The 21019-nt window shown below is 46.4% G+C and overlaps 1 protein-coding gene across 1 annotated transcript in view; it reads left to right on the plus strand.

The window, feature by feature from the left end:
* ABCA4 (ATP binding cassette subfamily A member 4) overlaps positions 1-21019 on the plus strand; it is a 129910-nt gene that overhangs the window by 81444 nt on the left and 27447 nt on the right. The window contains exons 24-36 of the mRNA XM_007977907.3: positions 48-132; positions 2821-3026; positions 3384-3432; positions 8106-8371; positions 9028-9152; positions 9621-9719; positions 10520-10706; positions 15416-15510; positions 17047-17079; positions 18510-18615; positions 18746-18820; positions 19051-19220; positions 20698-20875. Of these exons, the coding sequence (XP_007976098.3) occupies positions 48-132; positions 2821-3026; positions 3384-3432; positions 8106-8371; positions 9028-9152; positions 9621-9719; positions 10520-10706; positions 15416-15510; positions 17047-17079; positions 18510-18615; positions 18746-18820; positions 19051-19220; positions 20698-20875 (1674 nt within the window). The remainder of the gene's footprint in view (positions 1-47; positions 133-2820; positions 3027-3383; positions 3433-8105; positions 8372-9027; positions 9153-9620; positions 9720-10519; positions 10707-15415; positions 15511-17046; positions 17080-18509; positions 18616-18745; positions 18821-19050; positions 19221-20697; positions 20876-21019) is intronic.

Consider the following 21019-nt stretch of genomic DNA (forward strand, 5'->3'; position numbering starts at 1 on the left):
AAGGGATGTGTATCTTGTCAGTCATCCCGTCCATCTGTCTGTTGCAGGGGACCTGCAGCTGCGCGTCTAAGAGTTTCTCCACCACTTGTCCAGCCCACGTCGATGACCTAACTCCAGAACAAGTCCTGGATGGTAAGGACTGGATGGGCCATACTTGGGTTCCTGTCTGGCAGCCATCTCCCACTATTGCTGGGTGTGTCCTGTTGTGATGCATTTTAATGGGAGCAAAGAGAACACTGTGTACTTCTCAAGGTCACGCAGTTGTTCTTTCGCTTTGAGCTTCTTTCTCCTCGTCCACCTTCCTTCATTCCCAAAGAGATTTTAAAAGTCATGCACCTAAGGGCCCTCTCCCTTTAATTAGGAATACACTCTGCTCTTACCCTTAGTAAGCCTTCATTCCTGGGATCTGCCTGCCCTGGCTCCAGGCCACATTCCTTAGTCTGGGGAGAGCTTCTTCTACATGTGTGACATCGCGCCCTCTAGTGGAAGCATGGTGATGCACGGCTCTTCCAGTGAACTTGTGGAGTCAGATTGCATGTGTGGATGGCAAGTCTGGAAATAGCATACACTCCTATTACACTCCTGATTCTCCCCTCAGCTTCCCAACTTCCCAGTGAGTCTCCCTTTAATTAGGATGCACTGAAGCTCTCAGGGGTTCCCGCATCTCCAGGGAGCTGCAGTAGAGAGGCTATCCCCTCTCTATGTGAGAGAACATGTGAGAAGCAGATTCCCACACAGGAGCAAAACTAAACTTATGTACTGATACAAGTTAATGAATGGGGAAAGTATCTGCTTTTCAAAGAAAAAGCAAATTTTTCTATTTAGCACAAACTTTTTCTAAATGTTAAGAATTTACTGACTGAAGTCTGGTGAAGCAAGAGAACCAGACAATATTTGTGTCGTCCGATCATTACAACTGGAGGGAACGTGCCCGGAGAGCCGTCGTCACAATTCATGCACCTGCCTTCTCTTTACACTGAGAGACCCTGTGAGGAACAGAAAACGTCTTTTTAGGATGACACTTCTGGGTCTTCCTCCTAGCCTGCCTTCCTGTGGTTATCTATCGCCCCACTCTCTGAATCTTGGTCAAGAAGTTTATATTTGTTTTAAATTAATACTAATATGTTAAGTTACTGTGATTTGCCAAAACTGGGTTGGAAACAAGGCCTGAGTGGCTGAATGATTCTTTTTTTTCTTTCAATTACTTTATTTCTAAATGAAGATTTTCTTTGTATAGAATCGGGATGCCATGAATGGTGGGAAATGCAGTCCATAGTTAGGCCTCAAATAAGACAGGGAAAATCATTTAATCCTCAGTTAGCTCCTTGAAAGTCTTTTCACTCAAACACACCCACACACCACACACACACTCACGGACCTCCCTCCCAGATGCCCAAAGCCCTGCTGACCTACAGAGCTACTTCTGGAAAGGCTGACACATGCCTAAGACACAATTCCTGGGAATCCAGCAGCTTTGGGTTCAACTTCCTTCCTAAGAGAACAATGAATATGACCCCTGGAGAGCGATTAGGGCAGAGCTGCTTCCTTAACGTAAAGGACTCTCCAGCCTCCGTATGAAGTCATCCCAGAGCTAAAGACAATCAAGTCCAACTTGCAGATTTGACATAAAGCAAGACTTCCAATCCAGCTAGGCAGAAGGATTTTGGTTGGAAGCCATGAAATCCCTTCATATGGATCATTTTTTAAACAACAATTAAAGAAAAGAACCTACTGGGTGTCCTCAAGTCTGAGAGCTGCTTTCTGAGAGTTGTGTTTTGAGTCCTGGAATCCCTCTCCCTTTGACCTGCCTCTCAAGACAATGTGTGAGAGAACTCTCTCTTCAAGTGTATGCAAGTGAGGTTTTTACAGTTAGATTGTTAATTTTAAAGTAATACACACTTGTACACAAAATTCAATTCCGAGTGCATACATGTGTCAGATAAACAGTTGATACCTGACACTTGTTCACGGTCCATGACACGCACCCCATATCCTACCCCCTCCCCCAGCTTCTCCCCATGGCTTCTCAACCCCCCTCTGCATTTCCTGTGAGCTGAGGATTCAGTTTTGTTTGTGGAGGCAGGTGCAATCCCAAGAGAAACTGTGCGGTCTTCTGAGAAGTTAAAGCAGGCACGGGTGTGTGATTTAGGGAAGGTGCTTCTCACTCAGCTTGGTCACCGGTTCCAGGTTTGTGTCTTGGGCAAGTCCCCCATAGCTGAGGACAGACCAGAAAAATGAAAACAACTTTGAATTAGCCCTCAAGTTTTCAGTGAAGGAGAATGAAAAACGACCATGACTAAGATATTTCTTACCGAGATGATGTAAATGACAACAATAGCAGCCAGCACTCACCTAGGTGCCAGGTGTTTCTCTAACTGCTTTGTGCAGTTTAACTCATCTGGTCCTCAAAAACAACAATGAAGTGGATACCATTATTTTCCCCTTTTCACAGATGAGGAAACTCGAGTGTGACCCACCCAATGTAACATAGCTTGAGGGGACAGAACGTTTGGTTGAACAGAGGAGGAACTGGCACAGGAAAGTTGCATGACTGCACCCCCCGCCTCGCCCCCAGGTTGCACAGCTGGCTAGTGGGGAGGACTCTGCTTCCATTTCCCTCTGCCTCTCAATGGTGATCTCAGGGCCAACTAAGCTAAAAACAGACTTGATGGAGCATCAGTCCTCTGAAAGAGTCGCTGCCAAGATACAAAATGCCTCTTCCTCAAAGGGGAGGTGGAGAGAAGTAGGAAACCTGGGTAACCTTACCATCTTCCAGGTTCTGGAAAACAGAGCTGGTATCAGTCTTTTTTCTTGTCCTAGGGGATGTAAATGAGCTGATGGATGTAGTGCTCCACCATGTTCCAGAGGCAAAGCTGGTGGAGTGCATTGGTCAAGAACTTATCTTCCTTCTTCCAAATAAGAATTTCAAGCACAGAGCATATGCTAGCCTTTTCAGAGAGCTGGAGGAAACGCTGGCTGACCTTGGTCTCAGCAGTTTTGGAATTTCTGACACTCCCCTGGAAGAGGTAAAGTAGAGATTCCAGCTGGTTTCTGTCAAGTGCCAGAAGTGGCGGTTCTTTGAAAAAGTCTAACTTTAGAACAAAGTTGTGTAAAAGCAAAAAGCCATCATTCCCCACCCAAGCATAGCAACTATCTTTATTTTTGGCATACTTCCCACTTCTCTGTATGCATACATATTTTATGTAGTTGTGGTTACTGTGTGCTTACGTTTTTGCATTTATGGAAGACGATGTTCTTAGATAAAGAGTCATAATGGGTTTTCTTCCCATTATGAAGCAATACCCAACAAAACGGAGCTTGGGTTAGATTTTTCTGAGAGTAGGAATGACTAAATAAAATTCTCTCTTTTTTCTTCTTGACAGATTTTTCTGAAGGTCACGGAGGATTCTGATTCAGGACCTCTGTTTGCGGGTATGGTGCTGGAGACTGTGGCTTGTCCCCTTCCTCTCCCCCCTCCCAAGTTCTATCTTGAAAGTCTAAGGGGCTGGGTGCGGTGGCTCATGCCTGTAATCCCAGCAATTTGAGAGGCTGATGCAGATGGATCACCTGAGTTCAAGACCAGCCTGGCCAACATGGTGAAACTCCGTCTCTACTAAAAATACAAAAGTTAGCCGGGCATGGTGGCGCACACCTGTAATCCCAGCTACTCAGGAGGCTGAGACAGGAGAATCGCTTGAACCTGGGAGGCAGAGGTCGCAGTGAGCAGAGATTGTGCCACTACACTGCAGCCTGGGTGACAAGAGCAAAATCCGTCTCAAAAAAAAAAAAAAAAAAATCTAAGGAAAAAGTCATGAAACAACAAAGCAAGCAAATACTCCTCCATAGTATCTGACTCCCCAGTAGTAGGCACTTTGCATCCTAGATGGCTTTGAGTGACAAAGGAATAACAGACTGAGTTAGGTCTGGGTGGGGACACTTTGGATGAATGAGGATTCTTATGGAGGTCAGCTTGGTAGCTCCATCCCTCAGCTTCTCATGCTGGGTCCCCAGTCCCTTGTTCCTGCCACGTCATCGTCATCTCCTCCTGTCATCTCCAGCAGGTCTCTGATCCATCCCTGTCTGCATGAGTGACAGCTGGCAGAGTCCTTAGCGTTTATTAAACACAACTCAGATGCCAGTCTCCTGGACCCTTTGAGATCAACATAAAATCATTTTAAACCCTTATTTAGTGGTCTATGGGCTTTGAAAACATGGGGACCAAAATTCCTGTGGATTCTAGAAGTCTCCCTTCTACATGTGTCAGCCTGGGCACCAACTAGCTCCTTCCATAAACTTTTACCAAACCCATAGCCACACAAAGCATCTGTGAGTGTAGCAGAGTTTACGGTAGAGGGTGGAGGGTGGGGAGACAGACATGTGACAGGGTTACCTACCACACAAACAGAAACTACTTCTGATAGAGCACGAGGCGTCCATCCACACTGTAAAATCCTCCCCTGGTGCAGGCAAAGCTTTGCAGTGATTTTCCTTTGCAGCCCCTGGGTTCCTAACACCTCCTAAACCACGAGTTACCTCCTTCTTCTCAGTGTGGCATATTTCAATGTTTTCCTGTTGGAGTGTTTCCTCTTTATGGGGATTCTGGAATCAGCTCTTAAGATAACTTGGTTTTCATCTTTCTTCATAAGTGATCCCAAACATCTATCTACTATGCCTAGAACTACCAATGGACACATATACCAGCCCGGATAGGCTTCAACCCATCCCAGTACGTCACGTGGTGGGCCAAAAGATGTAGTCATCCTGGCAGAGTGGGGGTGGAGCAGGCAGCAGTTCTCTCCAGGGGGCAGGAGCAGTTCGCCACATAGCCCAAGTTTCTTTCAAGCTCTGCTGACACAGAAGTTGAATAATCTCAGCTCACCCAAAGTCAAAGACTTATGTTAACCAAGACCAGAATGAAAATATGCTAATTTATATCAGAAGCTTTGCTGGATTCAAGAGTTAGGGCCTTGTACCTGTGCCGAATATTTCTTCTTGATAAATAGGCCCTCTCAGAATAAATTATACATCAGAGGACTGTTTAGTCAGCATAAGCGTAGAACAGGATATTCCAAAGATATAGTCAAGGGGAGTGGGTAAGAGTGTAGCTTCTGGAGTGAGGCCGACCAAACATCAAACCTGAACTTCATAATTTGCAAACTTACTGGCTTTGGGTAAGTACTTAGCCTCTTTGTACCTGTTTCCCCATCTGCAAAATGGAGATGATAATAGCATCTACTTGTAGCATTGTTGAGAGGATTAAATGAGTTGATGCTTGCCAAGTTATAAAACAGTATACGATCGCTGATTAAAAATTAGCAACTCTAGACTCAAGGTTTACAAACCATCTTTTACCTCAAAGCACTTAACATCCACTGTCTTATCTGATTATCACTGTAATCTCATGAAGCAGGTCGGGCAGGGATCTGCCGTGTCTGGGCGAACTGAGCTCACAGGTTGGAGGGTTTGCCTAAAGTCACCCAGGCTGCTGGGCCTCACTCTCTGGTCTTGGCTCTCAAATCTGGGATGCTCAATGCCACACACTCAGCCACTTTTTGGATGGCTAAGTACATTTATTTTGAATTAGCTCAGTCCTAGAGGATGTCACTTTCTGACCTTGTCTCCAGAGTTTAAAGGAACTTGTAGCTGTGCATTGGGGTCACACATTGCGTGGCATGGACAGGGTCTGTGGCTGACTGCCACGGTTACTACTTGAGACCGTCATTACAGCAGTTACTACTCTTACTGCCTGAGAACATCATTACAAGACTGAACGAAGGGATGAACATAGAAATGACAACAAAAAACCAAAGTAACTATTTTAAGGACAGGCTAGCATCGGGAAGAAGAGAAGAAGAAAAGGGCTTCCTGCTTCTAGTGAGTAAAGGCAGCCCCCTAAGCTTCTGCAGCCCTTCGTTATTTATTGGGTAACAAGAGCAAGGAGCAGGAGGTAACGATTGGTCAGCTGCTTAATTGATCACAGGTTCATATTGTTACTGACAGGTTTCAATTATGCCTAATCATCAGAAACATTTGTGCAGCCTCCAACAAGGGGCGATGCCTCTTCTGAAGGGGTGGCTCACAGTCAGTAACTAGAAAGCAGCAGATAACCAGGGACAAACTGGCGATTCTGAATAGGCCTGGAACCCTTAGCTCTGGCCATGTCAGTGGGCTCCAGTCAGGATGGAGCCTTCGGGGAGAGATCAAAGCTCAGAGGTTTGAGATGATATCAGCCAGCAAAAAGGAGGGGCAGCAGGGATCCTCCCAGAGGGAGGGCCAGCCATAGCAGACATCAAATCTGAGCCCAGATCAGGAGAAGGAGCTGGTAGAACTGGGGCTCTGGCACCGAGAACCAGCAGAACTTCGCCCCTCTGAGTGCAGGTACCAGGGCTGGGGCTGCCACCCGGCCTTCGCATTCCCAGGCCTGGCACATCATAGGTAAATGTAGTTGAAAGGATGACTGAGCTGACCCAATTCACTTTACAACTGTCCTTGTCCCAGGGGGCTTGAGGAGGGTTAAGAAAGCAGCTAGGGACCAATGAAGAGTACTCTAGGCTCTCTGTGTCCAGCAATAGTTGTTTGGCAAATGAGCATTAATCAGTGACTATAAACTATAGCTTCAACATAACCGACAATTTGCAATGGTTTCTAGAGCATGCTCCCATGTGTTATCTCATTTAATTTTCAAAACAATCCTGTGAAATGTTCTTTTTTTTTTTTTTTTTTGAGATAGGGTTCCACTCTGTCACCCAGGCTGGAGTACAGTGGCCCAATCATAGCTCACTGCAGCCTTGACCTCCTGGGCCAAGGGGTCCTCCCACCTCCACCTCCCAAGTAGCTGGGACTACAGGCCCACGCCACCATGCCTGGCTAATTCCTTTTTTAATTGTTTGTGGAGACGGGGTCTCCCTATGTTGTACAGGCTGATCTGAAACTCCTGGGCTCAAGCAATCCTCTCAGCTTGGCCTCCCAAAGTGCTGGGATTACAGGCATGAGCCACCATGCCTAACCTCACTTTCATTTTACAGATGAGGAGTCTGAGAAAACTAAGATTTAGGCAGATTGAGTCACTTCCCCAAATTTATGTATCTTGTAAGAATTCATATTCAAACCTCAGTCCCCAAACTCTTAGTTCTTTAATTTTTCTACTACTTCTCAGTATTCTCTAAGAATTCAGAAAGAACCACATTGACTCTGATTTTTCATTTGTTTAAGTACATAGGTAATAGGTGAATGTATTTTGTTGTTTAAAACTTCATATAATACACAAAAGGCTAAAGTCTTGCTTCTCACTTCCTCCCCCCTTTCTATCCAACTCTGCCTCCCCAGGGAGAGCTTCTGCTGACAGTCGGTGGGCATTCTTCCAGAGTTTTACAGTTATGTGTGTGTGTGTACATAAGACGTCAGTTTTTCTTTGTGTACGCTACATGAATTTTAAACATAAATGTGAGTGTATTACACATATTGACCTGCACCTTCGTTTTTTTGTGTGTTTGTTTTGTTTTGTGCTGTGCTGTTTGAGAGGGAGTCTTGCTCTGTTACCCAGGCTGGAGTGCAGTGGTGCAGTCTCAGCTCGTGTAACCTCTGCCTCCTGGGTTCAGGTGATTCTCCTGCCTCAGCCTCCTGAGTAGCTAGGATTACAGGTGCCTGCCACCATGCCTGGCTAATTTTTGTATTTTTGTAGAGAGGGGGTTTCACTATGTAGGTCAAGCTGGTCTCGAACTCCTGACCTCAAATGATGCACCCGCCTCAGGTCCCGAAGTGCTGGGATTACAGGTATGAGCCACCGTGCCCAGCCAGTTTTGTTTTTTTTATTAACTAAGTTACGTATTTTAAACCTCTCCATGTCAATGCTTTTAGAGCTATTTCGTTCTCTTTAATGTTCATAGAGAATTTTAAGGCAATTTCAGGTGAATCTATATAATTTCTCTGCATAAGTAATTTACACTGGAAAGTAGACTTTTATAAAGATGATTAAGCTACCAGCCTGGTATTTCATTGCTGACTTAAATGAAGAGAAAAATCAATGCTGTAAGGAAAAAAAATGGCATTAGAGATCCAGACCTTATAGGCATTTTCCAAATTATTAATTCAATCTCCCAAAACAGGTGGCGCTCAGCAGAAAAGAGAAAACGTCAACCCCCGACACCCCTGCTTGGGTCCCAGAGAGAAGGCCGGACAGACACCCCAGGACTCCAATGTCTGCTCCCCTGGGGCTCCAGCTGCTCACCCAGAGGGCCAGCCTCCCCCAGGGCCAGAGTGCCCAGGCCCACAGCTCAACACAGGGGCACAGCTGGTCCTCCAGCACGTGCAGGCGCTGCTGGTCAAGCGATTCCAACACACCATCCGCAGCCACAAAGACTTCCTGGCACAGGTACTGTTGTCAGTCGGTGTTTAGCTGAGCTCAGTGGCTCCCCTCCCAGCCTTCCCCTCCTCTCCTGAGTGTTCCTGCACACATGGGTTCTAATTCAGCAAGGAGCACCCTCTTTAGATTCTGCCGGCTTTGTTTCCCGCTTTCCAAACCCTTATTTTGATTCTTGGTAACATGAATCTTCTTTGTAAGTTGAACCTCCTTTAGCAAAGAAAATAGAATAACAGTGAAAATGTTAATATTGTTTTTATTTTTATGGTGACAGGTAAAGTCAGGTTTTCATTCGTTGTTGCAGTGACCCTACATATCAAAGTCATTGTCCTCTTTTTTCTTTTAATTTTTTTTTTAATTTAGAAAAAGAAGCTGTGGTTCAAAGAACAGCGAGTCTCATGACTCGCTCTTTGAACTGCCCTTCGACGTCTGGCTGAACACTGGGCTCATTCAGATTCTTCAGTGGCCACCAGAACATTCTGTTTTCTTCTGCACGTCTTACCTTTGCACACCCTGCCTATTATGTTCTCCCAGAAGCCCGACCCTCTCCACCAGGGGCTGATTAGGAGGCTGCAGGATAAATGTTTAAAAGAATGAAGATGTGTGTGCACAAGCACCTGACGTCTCCATGCCACAGTCGTGTTTATTCCACGTCTATTCTCCCACAGATCGTGCTCCCAGCCACTTTTGTGTTTTTGGCTCTGATGCTTTCCATCATTATCCCTCCTTTTGGCGAATACCCTGCCTTGACCCTTCACCCCTGGATGTACGGGCAGCAGTACACCTTCTTCAGGTGCGCAGACTCGGAGTCACCATTCTCCTCCGTGGGTTTGGGGCGCCTGGGTCACACACTGCTTGAAAGGGCCCTGACCTTCCCACTTCACTGGGACCTTCACCAATGAGGGAGGGGTCTTGGGGCTCCCTGCAGAAAGGAACTTAATGTATCTGCCACTGCTTGGAAAGGTGATCCCAGTGGACAGGCAGGCGGGACTGCTTGGGAAGGACGAGTGGGGAAAGGAATGCAAAGCTTGGGTGAGTGGGTTGAAGCGCCATCTTTTTGAGGTATAGGTGACATGCCATCAGACCACTGCGAGTGTTTGGGCAGCGTACCACACTCCCAGGAGAGCTAGCGCCATCCCAAGGCAGCATTCAGTGCCTCCAATACATACCTGGCACACAGCAGCTATCCAGTAAAGGCTCTGAGTTGCATGTTGTTGGCACGTGTCTGCTCTGTCCCAGTCACATGTCTCACTCTATCTAGCATGGATGAGCCGGGCAGTGAGCAGCTCACGGTACTTGCAGACGTCCTCCTGAATAAGCCAGGCTTTGGCAATCGCTGCCTGAAGGAAGGGTGGCTTCCGTAAGTCCCTACGCGCCCCTGTCCTAACAAGACTAGCTCCCCTGGGAGGACCCAACAGTGAGGTTCAGGATGGCAGGCGTTGGGGAGACCCCACTCAATCCTGCTCCTCTGGTCACTTCCATATCTCTGACCAGCACCCCCCCCCCCCCACCTCTCCTTCCATACTTGTGTGCGGGGGCATTCACTGCCTCCTAGGAAGCCCCCGCATCACTGGACAGCTCTATATTTCTCAGCGTAGAAGTTCTATGTTGAGTTGACAGATGATTCCCCATAACTTATTTGAAAGGCTTCTGAGCGGGGAGAGAGGGAAATGGGGTTATGCTATTGTGTAATTGGGCCTTGAATGGCATGAGTGACATAGTGGCCAGTACCCCGTGATTGTTATGAGTCTGGAGAAGGGAGTTAGCGAGGGCCGTTGACATCCACCAGGAATCCTAAAAGTTCAATATAGTTTTAACTTTTCTCACTCCGTCTTTTTCAAAACTGTCAATAAGGACGAAAATAGACTAATTTCAAATTCCTCTTTTGGTTGCTGTGTCTCTCAACAACTAGAGCTGCTAGGAGAAAAACGGGAGATGAACGGTCCACAAGCTAGAGATGTTTATTCCCCAGCCCCACACCTAGTCCGTCAACAAAACCCTAAGTTTTGATAGTGCTTGAGCAGAAACCAGCCTCCAAGAGAATAAGAAAGGACCTGGGTCTAAAGAGGAGGAGGAAAGGGTTGGGCACTATTTCTTATGCCTAGGGATTTGTCATCAACTTTGGGGCTGATTGTGGAATATTTTCTTGTCTTCCATGAGGGAGTACCCTTGTGGCAATTCAACACCCTGGAAGACTCCTTCTGTGTCCCCCAACATCACCCAGCTGTTCCAGAAGCAGAAATGGACAGAGGCCAACCCTTCGCCGTCCTGCAGGTGCAGCACCAGGGAGAAGCTCACCATGCTGCCAGAGTGCCCCGAGGGCGCCGGGGGCCTCCCACCCCCCCAGGTACCTGACCCCCAAACAACAGGGCCCCGGGTCTGCCTGCCACACGGGGACTAGGAGGAGTCCCTGGTATCTCCTGAGTCTCTCGCAAACTAACATTTCAAACTGGCAGTTGAGTAGGGGACTAAACCAAACTCCCTGCACCCTCTGGGAGGGGCTCCCCACAGGGCACTGTGGCTGCCAACTGGAGGAAGCCACTCACCAAAAGCTTCATTTTCCACCTGGTACTTCCTATTCAATCTAGGAGAAAAATGTGTTTAAGCACTAAAAAAATTATACAAGTCATATGTGCTCATTATATAAAAATTAGAAAACACAGGCAAGTCAGAAGGAAAAAAATCATCACTTGGATATAATCACCAATAATGTTTGGTTTGCAGCCACCCAAACAGATTATATTCAAAATATTGTCTTGAAATCTGATTTACTGCATAACTTACTATGAACATGCATCCATGTCAATAAATAGAATCTGCATAATTTTTAATATCTGTTTATTATCCCATTGTTCGAATTTCCTTTTTGTTTGTTTGTTTGGAAACAGTCTCGCTCTGTCACCCAGGTTGGAGTGCAGTGGTGCAATCTCGGCTCACTGCAACCTCTGCCTCCCAGGTTCAATTCTTGTGCCTCAGCCCCCCGAGTAGCTGGGATTACAGGCATGCACCATCATGCCCGGCTAATTTTTTTGGTAGTTTTAGTAGAGACAGCATTTTACCATGTTGGCCAGGCTGGTCTTGAACTCCTGGCTTCAAGTGATCTGCCTGCCTCTGCCTCCCAGAGTGCTAGGATTACAAGCGTGAGCCACCACACCTGGCCTAAATTTACTTCAAATTAACTGATCTCCCATTATTGGCCACTTAGGTTTTTTAGTTTTCACCATTATAAGCAATGCTATGATGTACATTCAAATGCAAATGTATTTACACACTTATTAACAGTCTTAATTAAGAAGCTTTCCATATGCTGTGTCTCTAACATCTGCAGGTATGTACACAAATACATGTACAACCAGCGTCTGTCTTTTGCCGGGACATTAGTGATCTTGGCTCTGAGCACCACCCTGTCCTGGGAGTTCTAAAGTCCAGAACAGATTACAGTGAACATCTCCTGGGGGATTTAGAGACATTGAAGAAGGCTGTGTCCCTGGTTGATAATGGGCTTCCCAGTTGACTTGCCAGGGCTGGGCCTTAGACGGCCCTGTCCAGTGATTTGTCAATGGATAAACAGTTCCCAAAGAGGCTGTGAGTGTGGTGGGACAGCACAGGTACGGGACATGGAGAGCCCCGGGTGGGCTACTTGACCTCTCTGAACCTTAATTTTATCACCTGTGAATTGGGAATAACTGCTTATTTCTTAATATTATTGTGAGGATTTAATGAAATCATGTGGGCAAGGAATTATTTAGAATTAGATTCAACTCAAGTGATGACAACCCCAAACTAACAGTGGATAAAACAAGACACAACTTGTTCCTCACTCATCTAAAAGTCTACATGGGTGGTGCATGATGTTCTATTCTGTTTCTCCTCCACACTGAACGGCCTCAGCCCCATCAGCCAATGTGGCAGGAGCTGTCTTCCAGGCAGCAGAATGGAAGAAGGATGAAGCAAAACAGAGGGCAGAGTGTGCACATGTGCTATGTTTAGGGAAGGTTTTCTGAAGCTCCCACATAGCACTTCCACTTACAGACCCAAGAAAAAAGCCTGTGGCTAAGGCAGCAGGGAGGAGCAAATAATGGGAGCAACTAGATTTTGCCACCGCACCTATCACAATCTGGCTTATAAATGGTGTTATACCAAGAACACCCAATCCCTGCTCTTTTTATATTCTAAAGCAGGTATCTTTATATTTCTTTTTTTTTTTTTTTTTTTGAGACGGAGTCTCGCTCTGTCGCCCAGGCTGGAGTGCAGTGGCTGGATCTCAGCTCACTGCAAGCTCTGCCTCCCGGGTTTACACCATTCTCCTGCCTCAGCCTCCTGAGTAGCTGGGACTACAGGCGCCCGCCACCTCGCCCGGCTAGTTTTTTGTATTTTTCAGTAGAGACGGGGTTTCACCGTGTTCGCCAGGATGGTCTCGATCTCCTGACCTTGTGATCCGCCCATCTCGGCCTCCCAAAGTGCTGGGATTACAGGCTTGAGCCACCGCGCCCAGCCGTATCTTTATATTTCTTAAGCAATATATTCTCTCTTTGAATCACAGCTTATTCGCTGCATCATAGGGATTCCAAACGAAGGACCCAAGGAGCTTGTCTCAGTCCTCTGTGCCCCAAGAGGAAGCTTTGCTTGTTTGCTTTGCTGTCAGTGCTCAGGGCCCCTGTGGCTGCCTCCACTCAAAACCCTCCAGCCTCAGGACATCAAGGCTGTGATATTGTACCCTGAGCTCTTGGCCAGGGCGAGGGAGGGGAGGCCAAGCCTACCTACACGGTGTTTCATTTCCTAAACGAATCCTTACTTCCACGCTGTCTGTGCAGCTTAGAAACTTATTTTCAGTAGCGTTGGTCCTTGGTCCCTGGACAAAATGTAACAGCCAAAGTTCTAGAAACAGGCAAGCCAAAGTTCCTGCTGCAATTTTCTTTCACTTCTGCATTCCCTCACTGTTATACATGCCTTCTCTTGGAGCAAAACTGAATGCCATGAATATGCACAGGAGCAGCACGCTCTCTCTCTCGCTCTCTCTTTCTCTCTCTGTCACTCTTTCTCTCTTTCTTTCTCTGTCTCTCTCACTCTCTCTTACTCTTTCTCTCTCAATCTCTCTCTCACTCTATCTCTCATTCTCTCTCAATCTTTCTCTCTCTCTCTTTCTCACACACACACTCACAAACCCACACTCTTATTCACATCTGCTCACCCTAGCCACTCAAACACAGTCCTTATTCAGCCTGGAATAAGTCCAGAGGGTGTGGGCCTGATTCAGAGGCAATCAGTTGTTCTCATCTGGGAAGTGGGGCAATATGGTCTCTAGGGACCCTCCCTGCTCTAACATTCTTTGAATGTGGTGGGTCCTGAGGTGGAAGCACTCTGTCCCTGACTTCCAGAATATGTGGAAATAGGGTTACACAAATATTTTATTAGGCAGAATTTTTATAAAACAATTTATCGTAAGCTATCCCAGCCAGTAGCAATTGTTCCAACCTGGATTCCACCAGGGGAGCTTGGCAGGTCTTCTAAGTGCCATTTTCAGCTTGAGAAGCAGGTGACTGAGTGAAAAGAGCAGGGAGGAGACAGAGGGAGACTTAGCTCCTAGGCCCTGGGCCACCCACCTGCAAGTTTGCAGCCCAGTCAGTGCAAGTCAGCTAACTGTTCTGAACCTCAGTTTCTCTGTCTGTAAATTAAGTTAAAAATTCTTCTCTCAAAGGGTGTCAGGATGAAGTGAGATCATGTATACAGGGCATTTAACATAGTGCCCGACACACAGGGAGCATTCAGTATGCCAGCTCTCCTCCTGGCAGGAGAGAAAGAAGGTGAAAAGAGTGAATTAAAGAAGAGGCAAGTCAAATGGGAAAACAGGGGAGGAGACAGAAAGTGTATAAAAAGGAAAGAATGGTGCGCAATAATGGCCGTGTAATGCCACCAAAATCCCCTCAACTACTTCTGGGCAGCACCCTTGACAGAGTGAATGCTTTTACCCAGGGTCATGACTGACCTGTGAAGTTGGCTAGTAAGAGAAACTAAGTGCAATGTGTTCCCAGATTTGCAGTAATATTGCCACCTGGCGGACAAACCCATGCACCTTTGAATTTTCCCAAATCTTTCGATGTACTTAGCTTCCAGTCCTAGATGTATTTTGAAAGTTGTAAATTGTAAGGCACTATTCAAATTCTTTCATTAATGTCACAAATCGACTGTGTCAACTGTATGCCACTCACTATTCTGGGTGCTGGGGACACAACAGCTCATAAATCAGGCAAAGTCCTTGCTCTCACCAAAATGATATCGTACGGGGGATGACAGATACCGTACATAAACAGATCCATCAGGAGGAAATTCTCAGATGGAGATGAGAGCTATAAAGATAACACAACAGTCTGTGACAATATAGAGTGACTGGAAACAGGAACAGTTCTCCGAGGAATAGAATTTGGACTGAGTAAGCCATGAGAGGGTCAGGTAGAGTTCCCAGGCAGAGTGAACAGCCAAGCACAAAGCTGTGCCAGGAGAGAGAGGTGCTCGCTGAGAGACAGGGAGGGGAGTGTGGCAAGTGAGCTCAGAGAGGGGCAGGGCCACACACATCGGCCACATGGGACTTGGTAGTGAGTCGAGATTTGATCCTAGGGTTTATGGGAGTGGATAAGTAAGCAAGGTGACTGAGGTGCTCGGGTTTATATTTTTATGGCTCAAGCTGGCTGCTGGGTGGAAAACGGAAGTCGGCAGACAAAGGACAGAATCAGGCAGACCAGTGTGGAAGTTTCTCTAGTGGTCTAGGTGGTGGCTTGGGTAGGGTGGCAGTATTGGAGCTGGAGAAACACAGATGGATTGGAGATTTATTTTGGAGTGATGCCATCCTGTCTTGTCAATGGATTGGAGAAAAAAAGAGGCATCAAAGATGAGTTACACATCGTTGAAGTGAGAACTAGGGAGATGCCAGTACTTTATTTAGTATTTTCACAGCAGCTGAATCCATAAACAATTTTTGGAGGAGAACAAGCAGTTTCACAAACTGCTTGTAAGTCCTCAGGTTCCAAGATAATTAATGTGGGTGTCTCCTTACCTCAGAGAACACAGCGCAGCTCGGAAATTCTACAAGACCTGACGGACAGGAACATCTCCGACTTCTTGGTAAAAACGTATCCTGCTCTTATAAGAAGCAGGTAAGAAGAAATCCTTTTATGCTTTTTATCCTGGCTCCCTGTAGAAGATATTGACTAGGGACAGAAGAAAATTTTCTCTCACAGTTTATCTATGATCAGGGCAGTGGATTTTTTTCTTTTTTATCTAATTCAAGCACCTCATTAAATATAAAAAAGCAATTGAGGCACATACAAGTAAAATGTAACTTAAGATTAATTCTTTTTGTTTGTTTGTTTGTTTTTACGTTTAGGGCAAGCAGTCTTAAATTTTAACCCACGTATTATTAAAAGTTGTATCAGAAGACCATAGAAGTTATTCAAAAATGTAGCCACATATTTTAACTAGTTAAAAGAGAGAGTAAAAATTTGGAGGGAAGTGGAGGAGTATAGGGGAAAAGGTAGAGGAAAAAGAGAAAAAAAGAAAAAAAGTAAGAGGCAAAAAAGAGAAAGGAAAAAGATAGGGTGGAAAATAGGCAGCAGGATAGTATCTGAATCCAGCACAGGCCAGGGCGAGCCAGGTCAGCTGCAGCTGTCATATTCTAACTGTGAATTATCTGTTATCACTGCCCTTTGAGATGCCAATGAACTTGTCAACAAGTATCTAGCTCTCTCGGCTCTCCAGCTGTTCTTATCAGCCCCACCCAGAATGGAACAGCTTTGAGAGCCCGTATCAGAACAAGCAGCTTGACAGGGGCACGCCATGCCAGGAGAGAGGATCCTAAGGAAGTGTGGTCCAGTCCGCACAGACTCTGGAACTTTAAGATAAAACCTCCTGTCTAACTTTAGTAGGACTTTCTGTGGCTTCACCTGCCAGAGCCCTGAACGAGGGATAAATTGACTTAATCAACTAGAACACACTGCAGATGGTGAAAGCACTTAGCAAATTAAAGAACGCCATCCAAGCCCCAAAATAAAAGCAGAGTAAAGAGAATGCAACAAACAGTAACCATCCCAAACTTAGTTCTCAGCAGCAAATCTGCAGTATGAAATTTTGGGTTTTGTGCGTGTGTACTGAAAGGTTGATGACAATGACAGTTCATGGGATTGAGCTCTGGGGTCCAGAGTTGGCATCTGTTCATTTCCCATTTTGTCATTTTACCCTTGATTGACTGAATGTCAGTGCCTTAACTTTGGGCTGTGGAGTGAGTCAGAACTCCCCCCAGGTGTGCAGGTGGTTGTTAGAGTCTCATTTGTGCAGGGTGGAAGACAGGAGGCTGCAGCCTTCTTTCCACACTGACATGGTCGTTGCCATGTGTTCTGGATCCAGATCGGGCATACTGACCTGATGTATGACCTGACAACAGGACCACTCAGAAAGTCCAGCATGTGTGATATGATTTGGAGAGCCAGTGGTGGAAATCATAGGTCCTTTCTCTGCATGTGTATTCAGGCAATGTCCCAGGGCTGGACGGCTTCCACATTGCTTGGATATCAGAAAATGCAAAAATGCCCCTGAAGACTGAGACTTCAGTCTTCAAAATGAATGTTTGGGAAGGAAAAGTTAGCAGCACTGCTGTACTTGTGGTATTCATTGCATTATTTTATTTTGGCTTTCAGCTTAAAGAGCAAATTCTGGGTCAATGAACAGAGGTAAGAAACTATTTTTATCAGAATTAAAATCTCAGCTTGATTCATTGTTGAAATAATTGCACACTTTTAAAAGGCACACCTCACAGCCATGTTGAGGGGCTGTTCAGTATGTGCTCAGGAAGTCACAAGACACGTCCTGAAGAATATGTGTCTAGGGATATCCCAGACTCGGAAGACACTCCGTGGTATCTCTTCTTGGAGGATATAAGTGGGGGTGGCATTCCCTGATGAGGTGTTTCAGAGCATTATCACCCCAAAAAAGCTTCTAAAACCTCTAAGTATGTAACAGTTTATAATACTCCAACAAGAGAGCCTTGTAGCCTAAACCCAGGACTCTCCTTGGCCCATTCCTTTTAAGCTTCAGGGAGTGTGGGCCAGCCCCAGACCCACCCCATTCCTGAGGCATCCTGGAGGTTGAAATGATTCCAGAGGTTTTGAGCCTCATCAAGGGGGACTCTAGGAGCCTGCTGCCTCCCAGCCTCCCTCAGGAACTGCACCTCCAGAACAGGTGCGGGGCTGGCGTGGATGTGCTTTCCTGGGCAGATTCTAGACCGTACACATGAAATCTGGCTTTCAGGATTGCTCTCCAGAGGGACCTGTGGGGCCTCAGCTGAGACAGAAAGTAGGAGTGAGGCAGTGATTCAAGGCCCTGAGAAAGAGCTCCTCCTCTGCTTTGTGTGACCAGCTAATTCATTCTGTTCTGTTGAGTTTAGCTTTTGCTCTGCCTTTGAAGGGTTTCAGGCCAGGGAGGGATGCACTCAGATTGGTGTTTCTGCACAGTCACTTCCGACTTGCAGGGCAGTATGGGAGATGGATCCCAGGGCCAGTGAAGAAGCAGAGCACAAGTCCAGGCAGGAGAGGCTAAGGGCCTCCCTGAACAGGGGTGAGGCACAGAAGCCCCGACAGACAGGGATGACAGGATGAAGATGGGTCCTATGTTGCTAGAAGTAGCCGCAAAGCACAGGGGTGGCACAGAAAAGGAGTCCTTGGCTGGGGCGGGAGGAGATGACTTGTGAAAGAGGACCTGGAGTTGGCTGAATGCTCCCAAAAAAGAAAGGTGCCAAGGGGAGCTAGCAGCCCTGCAAAGGCAGAGACACACAGGCAGTCCGGGCCACGAGGAACTCTGGAAGTGACTTGATACGTCCAGAATAGGCCACTCCAGGGAAGGGCTGAGGAAGGATGAAGTTGGAGAGGGGCACAGACAAGATGCAGAATGGCCTCAGAGGCCAGGATGAGGGTCCGGACTCCTTCCTGGAGGCAGCAGCGGTGGGCAAAGAGTTAAAAGTTGGTTTGTAAAATGGAGCCATGTTGCTTGCTGGTTCAGGCAATTCCCCTGAAAGTCCACGTTTCCCTACAAAACCCGAGAGAGCTGCTACTAGTAGGCATGAAGTTCGTGGCGCTGGTCTGAGGATTTCTCGTTCCCTCGCCAGGTATGGAGGAATTTCCATTGGAGGAAAGCTCCCAGTCGTCCCCGTCACTGGGGAAGCGCTCGTTGGGTTTTTAAGCGACCTTGGCCGGATCATGAATGTGAGCGGGGTATGTAAACAGACTGGAGATTTGAGTAGGATTTTTGACTTGCTTAATTACCATGAACTACAAACTCTCATGAGCGATAACAGGAAAAAAACCAAAAACCCTCTTGTTTGTTTGTTTACATGGTTTTTAGGGCCCTATCACTAGAGAGGCCTCTAAAGAAATACCTGACTTCCTTCAACATCTAGAAACTGAAGACAACATTAAGGTACTTGACCTGTGTGTAATCTGCTCTGGAGCTGAAAATTCACCTGAGCTGGTTATTTTATTTGTACTTTCCCACCTTCATTGAATTCCATCCCTCCTCCTGCTGAAATCTAGCAAGGAATGTCTTCCAGCTACCAAACCCTTCCAGCTTCTCAAATTTCCTTTCCTTCACTGATTTCTTCTTTAACTAGCTGTTAATGCAACGTCTCAGATGTCCTCTCCACCCTCTAGGTGTGGTTTAATAACAAAGGCTGGCATGCCCTGGTCAGCTTTCTCAACGTGGCCCACAACGCCATCTTACGGGCCAGCCTGCCCAAGGACAGGAGCCCCGAGGAGTATGGAATCACCGTCATTAGCCAACCCCTGAACCTGACCAAGGAGCAGCTCTCAGAGATTACAGTGTAAGCCACCACGGCCCCAGCCTCACCACTTTCTTGTCCCTTCTCCACTCTTTCAACATCCCAAGAGAATTCTCACCACTGCGAAGTGCTGGTTTGGATGGTAATGCTGTTTAGTCAGGCACATATGAACATATGACTTTCAAATAAGTGCCTCACGCCTCACGTACCAGACCTCTTGGTCATTCTTTCTCCCCCACATTTATGTGGAAACTAAGTTTACATTTGGTTCCATTCCCTTTTGGCTCTTGATAGCAAGTTTCTGCTGGAGCTTATACAATTATTATCTTTGTTATGTGCAAAGCAGCTGCCAGGAACTGGCAAAGTTCAGTAAACCTTTCAGCTCCTTCAGAGTAATTATCTTAGATTCCAGGAATTTCCTCAGAAGAGCATACTTTGGAGATGTTGACAGAGCTTTGCTACCCTCACGCTGAGGCTCTTCTTGCACAGTTTCAGCCAGTGGAGACAGTGGTCTTGTGCGTTTTGTACTACGTTCACTCTATTTGAGGCCTACATGGAGGAGGGGTTGATAGGAATGCCTTTGTTGGTGCAAACTTCTGCAAGGTTGTGGGGTTCTGATTTTACTATCCTAGCACATGCTGAGTGCCAGTGAACATGCCCAGGGTCATCCACTAAAACTTGGGCCTTGGCTCCTTGGTGTCTTCCTCTGGACACCCTAGGGCCCTAGACTGTCTTCTATTAATTCTCACTCAGCCACACTTTCGTGTGTCTCCTTCCAGTCATTTTTTCTAAGCTTACTACGTGTATGGATGATATGATCTGTGGTTTTATCAGGGCAGTGGCTACCACATAGGATACCTTTGTGGAAATTAGTAAAAGTGCTCTTTTCTGTAGGTGGACACTGTCCCACGCCAGGGGTTATGGCTTGTACATAAAGTTCAGGCTGGCTTTAGCCCCAACTTATCCCTTAGCCAGATGCCTACTATTTGGTTGAGGAAAGGATAAATAGAACAAAGCCCCTGTACAACTTACCTGCCCTCTTTTCACTTAAATTTACATTATGAACATTTCCTTGTGTTATGACGTACTTCTTGAAAATGTGATTTAACAAGATGATTATTAACGAAAGATAAATCTCACAGACCACATGTCTGTCAACATAGAAAATTCAAGAGACTCTATAGACAGATTATTAGAGTTAATAAGAGCATTGCAGTACATAAGATTAATATAAACATACATTTCTGTACATCATAAAAATAGAGAATATAATAAAAAGAAAGGTTGTCTAGAAATATTCACATGAAACAGAAAGGCAACCCACAAATACCCATTTAACTTTGATCCGTATGGATTAAGACAGTTTAGAGGAGTGATAGCTTCAGGATAGTGAAGGGGAACCTGGAGCCACCCCTGGGTGGGCATAAGGCCTTCCCAAAGCCTGACTTTGTATCTTCTCCTCCTCCTTCTGCTCTTTCCTCTTCATCGCCTTCTCCCTGTGTCTCTGGACCTGCTGCAGGCTGACCACTTCAGTGGATGCTGTGGTTGCCATCTGCGTGATTTTCTCCATGTCCTTCGTCCCAGCCAGCTTTGTCCTTTATTTGATCCAGGAGCGGGTGAACAAATCTAAGCACCTCCAGTTTATCAGTGGAGTGAGCCCCACCACCTACTGGGTGACCAACTTCCTCTGGGACATCGTAAGTGTCAGTTTATACTGCCTCCCTCCCCTCCGTGGGCCCAAGGTGGAGCTTGTGTATGCTCTGAAGGACCAGACCGAGTGGGGAGGGGTTCTCACGGTGCCAGGGCCGCTGAAAGGCACTGGGCCAAGGGCCTTGTGTGTC

Source organism: Chlorocebus sabaeus, chromosome 20, assembly GCF_047675955.1.
Source record: "Chlorocebus sabaeus isolate Y175 chromosome 20, mChlSab1.0.hap1, whole genome shotgun sequence".
NCBI lineage: Eukaryota > Metazoa > Chordata > Mammalia > Primates > Cercopithecidae > Chlorocebus > Chlorocebus sabaeus.